This window comes from Gadus morhua, chromosome 15 (assembly GCF_902167405.1).
Source record: "Gadus morhua chromosome 15, gadMor3.0, whole genome shotgun sequence".
Taxonomy (NCBI): Eukaryota; Metazoa; Chordata; class Actinopteri; order Gadiformes; family Gadidae; genus Gadus; species Gadus morhua.
This window is the reverse complement of record NC_044062.1, coordinates 20,555,715-20,569,648: the sequence shown is the minus strand read 5'-3', so window position 1 is coordinate 20,569,648 and position 13,934 is coordinate 20,555,715. Positions and strand designations below refer to the sequence as shown.

At 42.8% G+C, this 13,934-nt stretch overlaps 1 protein-coding gene across 1 annotated transcript; it reads right to left on the bottom strand.

Moving 5' to 3' along the window:
* Positions 1-10,584: 10,584 nt before the first annotated feature.
* On the bottom strand, positions 10,585-13,037 carry LOC115560376 (uncharacterized). Its single transcript, XM_030379778.1, has 3 exons — positions 12,010-13,037; positions 10,760-10,915; positions 10,585-10,611 (listed from the first exon to the last, which is right to left on the bottom strand). The coding sequence occupies exons 1-3, from the start codon at positions 13,009-13,011 to the stop codon at positions 10,585-10,587; spliced, it is 1,185 nt and encodes a 394-aa protein (XP_030235638.1). The 5' UTR covers positions 13,012-13,037.
* Positions 13,038-13,934: the final 897 nt, after the last annotated feature.

Below are 13,934 nucleotides of genomic sequence, written 5' to 3'. Positions count from 1 at the left end.
AGTTCCCCTAGCCTGCCTATGGTCCCCCAGTGGCTAAAACTTGCGTTCGGTGTAAAACGAGCACTAGGTGTTCTGCTCGCCTTTGAGAAAAACGGAGGCTCAAGTGCGCTGATTTGGATTGTGTTTTCTTATGTCGTCACACTTTAGTAAGCTCCTTCCCTTACTCTGCCTGGCCCGCCCAGAGACTTGGCCCGCCAATGAAACACGACCGTGCAAGCGCCACGTGTGTGTGTGTGTGTGTGTGTGTGTGTGTGTGTGTGTGTGTGTGTGTGTGTGTGTGTGTGTGTGTGTGTGTGTGTGTGTGTGTGTGTGTGTGTGTGTGTGTGTGTGTGTGTGTGTGTGTGTGTGTGTGTGTGTGTGTGTGTGTGTGTGTGAATACACACACTGTAACGCAATTGTTTCTTGTTCTTTGACGTCTCTTGTATTTCCACAACGAGACTGTAGTGGGGGTTATCAACCATGGTTGAGAAGGAATAAGGGGAAAGGAACTTTGGCTTTTACTCCCTGAAGTACATGAACTGCAACATGCCGCCGGTTGCGCGAGGCACCACCGCCCGGCAGCCGGCAGTAGGCAGCGCGCGGTTTCGTCTACTTCAGATTGATGTGAAAGTGGAAGAACCAGAGACGTCGCAGAACCCGACAAAGTCGTTTGTGATTCATAATATAGTCTGGAGGTGCACACAGCTTTTGGCCGTGATAATATGTATTATATGATATAGATATCTATGTATTATATGATATTATTTAGATATAGAGCTATACAGCTTTTGGCCGTGATAATATATATTATGATATAGATATATCTATGTAGGCTATGTGATATTATTTAGATATAGAGCTCCAGGACTCCCATGTGTTCTAGAATATTTACAGAACACGCAGTGGCGAACTTAGCCCTTTGGGGGCTCCAGGCGAACAGTAATTTAGGGGCCCCTGCATCTACCGGTCTATTGTACCTTATGTCGCATAATGAGATACTCCATACAAGGGATGAACAAAAGTCACTCTCCTTCTTTCATGCAAATGTTAATTATCTATTTAAAAATTGAGAATAACATACAAAACAATAAGATTAGTTATGTTGACACATTACACTGACTGTTAACCTTATGTCATCATTTACCTGAGGGTTTCCAGTAGGTCACAGCAGCTATATGCTGTGACCTACTGATAGCTGCTTCCAGCTATCAGTATTTTTCCTGTGCTCTTCAGACATTTCATGGTTGATTAGATGCATTGCAAGGTTATTCCAGTGTTTAAATCCTTCCTCACTCAGTTGTTTTTGTTTTCCAAAAAGGCAACAACAAAAGCAAAAAACATGGTCTGCACTTTCAGTAGACTAACCAAGACCTGTTCACCCTCTCATCATTTTTCATTACTATGTAATAGTATGCTTTTGTGAATCTGCGGCCCTTGGGCCAGAGTGCTGGGTCATCCACTAGAATATGTGTGCGCCAGCCCAAGACACAGCAGCTTGGGCCAGAGTGCTGGGTCATCCACAAGAATATGTGTCTCGCAGTCATTGTTATCGTTATTGTCATCAATTTCAATAACCGAAGTGGAAGAAGGAGAATGAGCAATATTCACTACCAGTTGTGCATCATCTCCGTCAGTTTGTTGACACACTTCATTAGCATCGCTGCTGGCTGAGCCAGAGCCACTTGGAATGAAAGGAGCAGTAACGTGACAGCAAACGACGTTGACGGCTGCTCTTGAGCCGCCGACGGTCCCACTAACACTGCGGTGGCTGTAAAAAAGCTGGATAGCTTTGGCAGCTTTGAAAGCAAGTCCTGCCTTTGGTCTTTCTTCTTATTTTTATGTGACCCGCTTTCGTACGATCGCTTCATGTTTCACTCGATTTATGTCTCACTCGATTTCTCTCTCTCTCTCTTACCGCTTACTGTTTTGAACGCGTGATGAGCGTGATGCGCGTAACATGGAATAGTCCATGTAGTGCAGACTGAAGGGGGGTGCACACGGAAAGATCGTCAAAATATGAGTAATTAGACATCCCGATGCTACTATTGTGAAGAGATTTTTATAAAAATAATAAATATGGGGACGAAATATATGCATTGGGGCATTTTGGGGGCCCCAAAAACCTTCTATGGGGCCTGGGGCTCCAGGCAAATGCCTGGTTTGCCTAATAGTACGGCCCGCCACTGAGAACACGGCTAAAGGCGTGCGCCTCGCCATTGCGATACATCCACTGTAAACAGGGCGCATGGTACCGTGGCTGCAAGCTGCTCAGTGCCACACCCCCACCCTCCTCCTTGACCCGCCTCGCTCCTCCTCATTTGCATTATAGCTACAGACACCAAAACAGCGCATTTGGGGGAAGCTCAATGTGCGACTGGCTCGGAGTGGCTGCAACTCTGCACCACGGCTGAATTTCGGGAACGTCTTTGAATACTGTGTTAGTGGCCCACTATTACCTAATAATAAAGCATCCATAAAATAGTATGCCATGGCACTTTTAATAATAATGAGGGAATCATTGCTTGTGTTTTGTGTGGGTGGCTCTTAAAAGAGACGTTTTGGGTTGCTTGTCCACTGCAATAGATGTCGTTCTGCCATGGGACGGTTTCTTCTTCTGAGAAGTAGGAGGTGAAGGTCACGCGGATCCGAATGGCCTCTCTGCCGGCGTTGTTTGCAGCCACTCTCCCCAGCCTTGGCAGAGGCTCCACTACACCACCATCGATGCACTCCCTCACTGTTGCGGTTGGTGCTGTTCTGCAGAGGAAATTGTGGAGCACACAGGTGGCCTTGATGCATCGCTCTGCCAGCTCAGGACGGACCTCGATGACCCTCCGGTAGATCCGCCGCTGAGAGGAGAGGATGCCAAATGCGTCCTTCACCACCAACCGAGCCCGGGACAGACGGTAGTTGAAGACGTGCCGCTCTGGTGGGAGGACGCGTCCGGGGAATGGCCTCATGAGGTCGGTCCGTAGCGGAAAGGCCTCGTCCGCTACAAACACATGAGGCAGGGGTCCTCTGTGCTCAGCCGCCGGCAGTGCTCTGTCAGCAGGGAGCTTGAGATCGCCAGCGCGGAGGGCCGACCAAACGCTGAGTTGGCCAGAATTCATCCATCACTGGTTCTCCCGTAGCCCCCCACATCGATGACCCGGAAGCAGTAGTCTGCGTCGACAACTGCCAAGAGAACCATGGAAAATATTCCCTTGTATTTGAAGAACCGCGAACCGGAGTTCGCAGGGGCCTTCAGAACCACATGCTTCTCATCGATGGCACCACAGCAGAGAGGGAAGTTCCATTGCTCCTCGAACCGCTCTGCAACCACTCTCCAGTCCTCTGCAGTGGGCACAGCCATGAACTCCTCCACCAGGCAGTCCCAAATAGCCGTGACCACAACTGACACGATGGAAGCCACGGTGGAGGCCCCGACCCGAAAGCTGTTGGCGATCGTCCTAAACGAGTCACCACTAGCCAGGAATCTGCAACACATGAATATTTTATTTTAGCCTCACTGAGAATTTCAGTTGCATACCAAATCTGTAGGCCAATTATCTCACTGATATCACTGCACAGGTAAATGTCTTGACTAGTGTTTACAGTGGATTTGCATCAGCTTATTTTACTTTGAAAAGCATGACAAGGAGGTCAATGTGAATTTAACTCAATGAATATTGCCTGTAATGTCACAATGGCCTATGCCACGGGTGAGCATAGTGCACGATGCTTGAATAAATGGGTCACTACTCAAATATAAACAGCGCATTGGAAATAGATGTATGCACTTTCAAAAGACGCGCCAGAACAAGTTCTCCCCGTTAGGTAGATAGTTTTTGACTGAAGAATGTGCTGATTTTGATAGAGTAATTAGGCTATGAAACCGCAACTTACCGGAGACAGATGGACAGGCGCTCCGCAGCTGATATGGAGCGCCTGAAGTTGGTGTCCTGACGGGAAATCCTGGCACCAACCCGGGCTAGCAGGTCATCGAATATGGCGACAGTAAATCGAAAATACCGCTGGAACCGGCCGTCATCCAGGCGGAGTTCCTGGAGGAGGTGGTGAAACTCACCCAGCTGTGAGCGTCTACGGAGGATGTCATGCACCCAAACACGACGGCGTTTGGGTTTCCTACTCTCGTCGAGCTCCCACAACAAATACGGCTTAGCGATGGGGGTGATCTCAGACATGTTTGTGGAGCAAAAAAAAAGTAGCGGGGGGGAAATGGGAGGCGTCATCTAGCTGTGCAGGTGCGTTGGACCATTTTTGTGACACAATGATCAAGCGTCAAGTTAGGCGCGTTACGCGCGTTTCTTAACGTGTGTAACGCGTTCAGTGTGGTCGCACCTTTAGTCTAAAGGAGACTCTCTTTTCTCACTCTCAGTTAACTTTACAATAGCTATTTTAACATGCTATACTCAAAGGTGTAACAAATGGCAATGTAATTTGAGTAATTAGTAGCACCTGTACTTGCCCTATTATCTCACCCACTCATTTGGCTAATAGGATTAAAGAATATGGCTAATGTGAAAGTGTCTTGAAGAGAGGGAAACCTCATGCAAAGTCTGGTACTGTGTACCAAATGGATCCCTCAGCAGCATCCTCAGAGCTTGAGGACTCTACCCATGCGGTTCAAAGACTACAGTATATATTCTAGCTAGGATTGTAAACATTTTAAGTCAATCATGTTTACTTTTATTCCACAATGGCAGCTGTTTGTCAGACAGTGGTGTTTTTGAAGATATGTCCATATACCTTAATTGAATAGAACTTTGCTAAAATGTATCTGTGAATGGACAATGTTTTGGTAGCACTTAAAGGAAAGTATCGCATTTCTTCAGGGAATAGTTGAAGATAAGAAAATGTCAGGGGTAAACTGACTGGGTGGGTGTGAAGTGGAATGGAGGAGTGATGCCCCACCCAGTGCAAAGGGATGGTTGCAGCTGTGGTGTCATTGTTGTCGAAGTAAGTAGATCTATGTAGTATAGAGGAAACATGATGTTTCTTTCATGTTTGTGATGGTGGAAATAACGTTATATTTGGGTGTTTCCACAGACAAACAAGATGTCTTTAAAGGATAAGTTCACTATTATGTACTTTGAGCCCCTTTTCTTGGTTGTCTAGGAAGAAATGGAATGGTTGACACTGAAATGTTGACGATTGGTCCTATCTCTTCGTATTTGGCTCATTTAGAATCCACCCTGCCTGCTTCAGAATGGCTGCCTATGTGCATTTACAAAGCATGAATGCCCATAGGCAACCATTTTGAAGCTGGCAGCAGCGATTCTAAATCCTCCCCACCAAGCATGTGTTGACAAATGGTTTAGTTATCTATTAAAAGAGAAAGACAAACACTTCAGTGTTGTTAATTCAGATGGCCAGAGCAGTGATGGAAGCCTTCCCTGAGTTCCCCAAAATGAACTTCTCTACAAAAAGGAGAGCCATGGAAAAGGCGAGGAAAGATATGGCTCTCAATGTCCTTGAACAGGGTGTCCGCGTGGTAGTAAAAGGTAGTAAAAAATAAAAATTGTAATTAAACATTTTCACCACCACCTCAATATTAAATGAGTTTCCATTTTTTTGTTTACATGTTTTAACTTCATCTAGCCTAAAGAATACAGTATACGGTGCTAACAGGACCTGAACTGAGTAGATGTTAGAGTTGGCGTCGCTATAATAACCTAGTTACGTTAGTAAGGTTACTATAGCGACGCCGGTGTTATACCGAATTCTGCGACCCACCGAAAAGTGTGACCCCAGGGGGCGCTGTTGCATATTTTCTGCAATATGCACGAGTTTGAAGCGTAGACAGGCATGACAAAAACATACATGAAACATAAGATCTCCCCCCAACCAATTACCTTTTTAATAAGGTGCTTAATAAATACATTTCATCGATTTGATTAGCATTTTACAGACCCATACAATGGATAGGGCGTTTAGTAGGGTCCTTCACCGTTGCTTCTTTACCCGAAAAAAGCTACCCAGATAGCATTAGGTTAGCGGCCCACTGGCGGCCCACCAGCGACAGAGTTGGCGGTCCAACGGCGGTACCCACCGGTGGCCCGCTGGAGTTTTGCTCATCGGTTCTCTGGTGGTCCGTCGGCGGCTCAAAAGCGGCTGCAGATAAAGGGCCACCCTTGTGCCGCTTTTGAGCCGCCGGCGAACCACCAGAGAATCGATGGTGGGCCACCAGCTTCGAATTGGCCTTATTTATGGCCTTTATGGTCTTATTTATGGCCATAATAATTCAAATGATGTACTAAAATAGTCATCTAATACATTGCAACACTTTCCATTTGCCCTCAATCAAAAAAATTACAATTATTTACTGGGCTTACCAAAGTTACCAAAATGTACCAAGGTAAAGACAGCCTGCTGATGAGAAACCTTATAATGTGTTCTATAATTTAGTAATCCAGTACAAAAACATATATCCTCAGCAACTATTACACAGACTCACCACACATAGGCTATTAGGTTCAATACATTTTGTTTATTTCATAAGCATATGGCCAACATGGGCTCAACACTCCCCATCCCCATTCACCACCCTTTTCTGCCTGTCTTTTCTCCCTCCCTCCCTGTCAGCCGCCCCCTTCCAATACAGGGAGACTTCTTTTTGAAGCTCCTCTTCAGTGGCTGTGGTTACCACTTCCGAACGGCTCCTGTGGTAAAACAAAGAGTAAGTGAGATGTTGTGTATGGAAGAATATACATGGATTCACGTGTTTATAAACACGGTGTTGTGAGGAGGGGCAAGACACCAGCAGCCAACCACGTAAGCTAATTTTTTGACCGACAGCGGTTTCCAACAATCAGAGGTTGAGTTGTGCGCAGCTAGTGTCGCGCAGCTGGGAGAAAACAAAAATGTAGAACCCATGTAGTGTATATAAACTTCACTTCCCCATAATGCCATGCGTTTAGGCGGGGGCTACATAAGCTCCCCATTCAACACTCTGTACCGCAAAGATACGCAGACAGCCTACATGTAATAATACACTCAAAAAAATGTATTTTTGGATTTACTTAAAAAAGTAAATCCAAAAATAAAGTTATATAAATGAAATACAATAAATGATACACAAGTGAATGGAGTATATTGAACTTAACTAGATTAGTTCATTTTTAGGGATTATTTTTACATTGAACCTACTTAATACTGTTGTGTATAACTTTAATAAATTCAGCATAAGTGAATTGAGTAAATTCAATTAAACAATATTAGTTAATTATTATGGATTATTCTTACATTGAACCTACTAAATAATGTTATGTTCAACTCATTTAAGTTAAGTAGATAAGAAGAACACCATCATGATAAGTTAATTTTAAGTAAGATAGTTGCATGGAACCACACTTGACATAACATTCTTAAGTAAACTCACACTTAACACAACATTCTTAAATAGAACTCAGTAACTGAGTTGAATTTGTCCTAGTGAAATGCCTGGCTCTGTTAAATAGAAAAATAATGTTAAAATGGGAATCAAACACAGTGTCTTATCAAAAAAATGCCTTTATTTAACATCAAATAGCATTTTCTGAAGAGTTATCTAGTCGCATAAATTGCAAGCAACTTCACAGAATGTAGTTTAACAGTTGCAATGCATAAAACCTCAATTCCCATGTATAGCCTCCTTGCTCGCACAAAAACTGTCCTTTAAAGGTATAGTTCGGTATTTTTGAACCTGGGCCTTATTTCTGTCATGGGGTGCCTTAATCTACTAGTTGGTAACATTTTGGTGAAGATCGGCGTAGTTTTGAAGCTGTTCAGACCATCGAGATCGAGCGTATATCCATATGACGGGAGTAAGCCGGGCACAGCCTCTAAATAAGTCATTAGGTCTTTATTTCACCAAGCTTTAAGATGAATGAAGGAATGAACGCGTGCTACCGCCCCGTTAGCTCAGAGCTGCTTGCTGTTGCCGTTGCCGTCGTTATTGAGGCTTTTCAACACCCGTGTCACCTGGGATGACGTCATCGACGGGGGCACTGCAGCACAGCTGATCCCAAGTGAACTGGATCAATAATAACAACACGGCAGCTCTGAGCTCACTCTGAGCTAACAGGGCGGTAGCACGCGTTCATTCCTTCATTCATCTTAAAGCATTGGTGAAATAAAGACCTAATGACTTATTTAGAGGCTGTATTGTCTTTGCCCGGCTTACTCCCGTCATATGGATACACGCTCGATCTCGATGGTCTGAACAGCGTCAAAACTACGCCGATCTTCACCAAAATGCTACCAGTTAGTAGATTAAGGCACCCCATGACAGAAATAAGGCCCAGGTTCAAAAATACCGAACTATACCTTTAAGTGCAGGCGTAAAACATTAAGGGGTTACAAGAATCTCATTATAGTTCTACTGGAATTCAAAGTAATTTGTTTCTTGCCTAAAACATTTTCTCAAAAACAGACAAAGGAGGTAAAGTGCATAGAACAGCTGAAGTGCATATATATTTATTGCCATGATGCATTTCTCAGTAGGAATTCAAAGTAGTTTGTTTCTTGCCTAAAACATTTTCTCAAAAACAGACATAGGAGGTAAAGTGCATAGAACAGCTGAAGTGCATATTGCCATAATGCATTTCTCAGAAAATCACTAGCTTCCACTAGTGTTTTCCTCCACTTAAGACATCATTTAAGAACTATCCTAATAATATTACTATAACAGGCAAGTACAGTGAAACCTGACGAGCACAGGTGAGAGACAGTGACAACAGGGACAACAATCTGTCAAGCAACTTGACAGAGCATAAGAACAGTCAATAAAACCACTTCTCTCCCTGCATGGCTCAAAGATCCCTCACCTCATTCATGAAGTTTATTCTTCAGTACCTGGACCTTGTTTGAAAGGCGATGGGTATCAATTCCCATCAGGACTTTCTGAAGAAATTCAAAACTGTACTTGAGATCAGGCGGGTAGCTCAAATTCAGATTGAGCCCAAACAGCAGAGCAACGGCACAGGCGAGATCTCCAATGTGCTTGAGCATGACGACACCCTCAACAATGATCCCTACATCTTCTGGTGGATCGGAGGCATCTGCACCCTCATGTTTGATGACGTAGATCCCAAGGGCTGTCATATCCAGTTCGCTCTGGGCATTATCAAAGTTCACATCCTAAACCACAGAACAAAAAGAGACATGTTATTGAGCATTAGATGTCATGTGTTGAACAGGTACATCTTTCTTTCTTTACTCCCATCATTAGCTTTTGTATTTTTGCTGCATCTTTTTTTAACAAGTGTTATGGGGAACAGATTTAGCTTGGTAATGTCGATCAAATGACTGCAGAGTCTGCTGTGAGCCTGTATTTCTATAAATAATTGGCTCCATGGTGCTCTCTGTGTTGCAGTAAATCAGGGAAACACAGAATTACAACCAGCTGTCACTTTAGTTTTGATAGCAATACAGGGTCAAGCAAGGGCAAAACCCTCTGTATTTAAAAATATGAAATATTTTAGAACAAAAACAGCCCAACTTCAGAGACTGGTAGAGAGAAATCAACCAGCACTTCAATCAACTTAATTTTAGTGTCTCAATTGTAAGACCAGGTAAACACTGTATTCAAATTTCAAGTTAAAATTGACCAACAAATATTTTCTTTAACAGCCTATTACACACTACAATTCATGCCAAATGTGGGCCATTGTTTTTGGAGAATAAAGTCCATTTGATAATTCCTAGATGTTTTAATAATAAGTAGTGAATGTCAGACACATTTTTAAAATGTCCCTGCTTACCAAAGCTTTGAAGTTATCATGTCTTTTAATCTCCATATTTTACCATCATATTATATATAAGGAATATTATTATGTGATCCATTCCGCCATATTATTGCTACCAAAAATTCTATCATTGCCACAACGTTCCTCTTCAATCTACTGTACTTATTCGACGCTGTTAAATGGACATTTTCTTACACTTACCAGATATTCCTTGATGAGCTTCTCTGGGTCTTCATTTAAATACACAGCAAGTGATTTCAGGTTGCAAGCCCTCCTTGTAGCAATGGTGTCATTTGAGGGGAAAAACGGTCTGTCTAGTTACTGGACCAGATGAAATGAGACGGAGAGGTAATAAAGTATGTCGGCACGAGGACCTTGGATTTATTAAGTAAAGTGGCAACGGTTATACAGAGTCATAAAGCGTGAGAGATCGAATATGTCTAAGTCCCTAATCAGCGCTGATGGTTCGTCCAGAGCTTCGCCTCCGTGGAAGGTCTGCTTCAGAAGAAGAAATCAAGAGTCCCTGTGTGATACAGTTTTATACTGTATCCTTCTCTCGATGAGGTGTGTGCGTTTGAGATGTGTATGGTTCTGTGTGTTTTTGCTTGACCTTGGCTCCCAGGCCCTGGTATATGCATGTGTATCTCTTGTGTTCCTCCTTACGAGGGAGAGCGCCTCGAAGTGTCTCCTGTATGATAGATTAATGTGGCTCTCCCGTTCTTGAGGATGACTGGTGCATTGTCTGAGTGTCTACCATCTGCCTGGTTGGGAAATGGGGCCTTCGGCTCCGGCCTTGACCTGACTATATTATCATGTTTGTGTTACGTGTTCGTTGGGTTAGAGCAAGAGTTGACTACATTGTAATGTGACTGTGATGTGTTCAGCTGGTTATTTTTCCCAACACATTCTGTAAAAGAGGGAAATGTCACTGTACAACACTAAGCCTGTAGCTCATTGTAGCCTGACTCAGACATTTGTCTAAAACTCATTTCAAATGTTGTCTCGAGTGTAAAATCAGCAAATCTGAAACACTCCACAAAAAAATAATCACAAACCTCGTTGATGGAAGCCATGATCTCTGCAATCTTGCGACCTGCTACTCCTCGCTTCTTAAGGCACACCCTGGACAGCTTAGCAGAGTGGTGGTCAAGTTCTGACATAAACTTGGACATCAGTGGGATGGTGGTAATACGTGTAAATTCTGCACTTATCTGGAAAGAAGAGTTGTGGGGAGGGGAGACAAAAAACAACAACTTACAGCATTTGGCAAGACAGAAATTAGGGATGGGCAAAATGATTCTTTTCCGGGAACTAGTTCTTTCAGTTCAGTTCACTATAACGATTCGTTTATTTGATTCGTTCGTTTTGATTCGTTCGTTACGTCAGATTACATCTTTTTTTTATATTTTTTTTTTTTTTTTAATTGGTCGTGGGCCCGGATAGGACAGTCAAGACCGCAGTCCGCCGTTTGGAGATGCCTGCTATATAGTATGTCGAACGTCCCACCAATATTTATACCACTTGCTTACTCTCTATATTTCATTCATGGTTTTACATTTATAATTTTATTTTACTTTACATTTAATTCTTCATTGTTCAGGCATTACAGAACTTGCATGGTCATAAATAAAAAATACGAACTGCAGTTTAATTTCTTTGTTTGTTCTTAAATTGACGTAGAATGGAGCAAAGACTCCTGGGATTGGGAAATGCGTTTATCCAATAAACAGATGGAGGTCAAGTCTATTTTCGAAAAAATGTAGGGGGATATATGAGTCGAATGGTATGACCCAAGATACGTCAGACAGAGAAAGCGCGCATATTCGACGGTACCGCCTTGTCATTGGTTTACCCAGGTGCCATTCCAACACCATTGCTACCTCTCATTGGCTGAATCTTTGAGAAAGTTGTATACTCAATCAATGGAAGTCGCGGGGAGACGGAGCTCTGTTCGTTTGTATATTTTATTTACGTGACCATATGTTTGGTTTATGTTAAAAAAAAAGAATCAAAGAACCAGTTCTTCTTGTTTTGGGGAACCAGTTCTTGTCGTTCACGTTCGGGATTCGTTCGTTGTAACGAATCAGTCGCGACCGACACATCCCTAACAGAAATAATAAAAACCTGCATGAAAAAATGTCTATCTTCAGTAGGGCTGGGTGATATTAGGTGTGATATCAAACTAAATGTAAATAATACAAACATTTACAAATGTGTGATGCCACTTGCAACATTCCAAATTCTGATACAATATTTGTTCAATATTGTTGTCATGTTGAGAGTTGGACACTTAATTCTGACCTACCTCACTTTCAGCAAAAAGAGCTGGCCATCTGCTTTGAAATTCTGCAATGGAGGGCATGTCAACTACAACTTCTTTCCTCCTGTAGGCAAAAGTTTTGTCCATCTTCACTTTTATGATTTGATTGTTGTCCCTCTTCTTGACCTCAGACAGTAATTCCAACCTCTCATTCTCAAGAGTCTCTTGGTTTTCGCCAACTGGATAGTCTGGCAAAAAATTCACCTCAGCTTTCCTCGGTTTCTTCACTTGATTTGGACTTGTGTGGCCTCCTCTGCGATTCATGGAATTGATGCTCAATTCAGAGGTTATGTTTCTCAGGCTACTGCGATAATTTGCCATTTTATATTTTAAACTAATCTTCCAACCGTAGAATCCTGTCACAGAACCTTGCTCCTTTAGGCATGCATGTGTTTTAATCAAAGCCTCTGCAACATCATCAAACTCTGCACTTGTAGGGTATGCTTTGTACTTGATTATTACAGAAGCCAAGGACTCTAAAATTGCAGACTTGAGTTTTGGGCTTGGGTTGAGGAGGGTGCCATTTTTGTGATATTCCTGATTGGCTTTCACAAGTTGCAGCTCTACTTCATAGGAAAACTGTGGAATAGGGAAGCTTGCTGGCCAGGCCTGAGATCTCAGCATCGAGGTTGGTGATTGTGATGAATCAGGGGTAGAGAGTATCTCGGTGTCGGTAGAAGGAAGGGAAGTGGATTCCACTGAGAGACTTCTCAGTACCTGAGGAGTACTACCTTCACCAGTTGCTTCCTGTGCATTTGTGATCACTTTAACCGTGCCCAAGTGTTGGAGAGCCGCTGTTGAGGTCAGATTTATAAATTTGTCAAAATCAACGTCCATGTATTGTAGCCGGAAGTCCTCTGCAACTGCACATTGTCTCTTGATCTCAAGTTTGAGGTCTTCTACTGACTCTGGTATTCCAGAAGGCAGAGTCAATTTTTCGGAGTTGTTTTCTCCCATGATAATCCGAAGTTTAACTGGGGTTGTCATTTTTTGTCCAACCCAACAGTTACTCTACATACAAAAAAAGAAAAACAGATTTAGACATAAGCAGTTATACAAGTCTCACAATACCTCTAGGGTGCAAGCATTATGTACTTATGTGGCTGAATGCAAGTGTTTGAATTTGCGAAAATTACTACTACTAAAATAATACTAGTGCAACAGATTTGCTTTACATTACCGTAGGAGTGTATGTATCTTTTCAAAGTCACCATGCAAACTCCTCCAATTCTGTAGTCAGATAGGGTGCAACGATCTGCTAGTTCACTTAACTCAATAAGAGAAACATTGGTTGGAGATGGATCCAATTGGAAGGCCCGGTAGTGTTCCCTGTACCATGACTTCATTTTTTTCACAATGAATTCTAATCCATCTTTTGAGACACATCTGCACAATTTCTGCAAACTCTGGCAGACCACCAACTGATCCATGTGCTATTATCATGCCACTTATGTAGTTTATGCCATCAACAGAGACATTCTGGGTCAGATTAACCACAGTAGCATCTGGGTACTTCTGAGTGAAGCTTAGTGCTACACCCTCTTTCAGGATTTCAACTGGAACTGTTGAGACACGTGCAACTTCCAGAGATGGTTTTTCACAACTTGATGTATGCATATAATAGCCTGTCATGAGTTGATGTTTATTGGGCAAAGAATGGGTTATGTTTCTAAAGCAGTTTGTGTGCCTCACAACTTGCTTAAAAAAAGTATGTTTGGCCTCAAATCTCATTGTCCACATGAAAACAAGAGGACCAAAGTGGCAAATCATTGATGGATAATGTTCGAGAAAGTGATGTTTTGGTAGCAGTCTTCTTTCTGGGAAAAGTTCTTGGAACCTATATCTGTGCTCTGATATTTTACTCTCCAAGTATGCAATTGACTCATTGGTATGGATGGGGCAAACTACCA

What these genes read in the sequence shown, in the direction of transcription:
- LOC115560376 (XM_030379778.1), bottom strand. Translation starts at nt 13,011, where the DNA reads ATGACAACCCCAGTTAAACTTCGGATTATCATGGGAGAAAACAACTCC. An exon ending in CTCTTTTTGCTGAAAGTGAG is followed by an intron (nt 10,916 to 12,009) that starts GTAGGTCAGAAT and finishes TCTTCTTTCCAG; the next exon opens with ATAAGTGCAGAATTTACACG. An exon ending in TCATGGCTTCCATCAACGAG is followed by an intron (nt 10,612 to 10,759) that starts GTTTGTGATTAT and finishes CCTCTTTTACAG; the next exon opens with AATGTGTTGGGAAAAATAAC.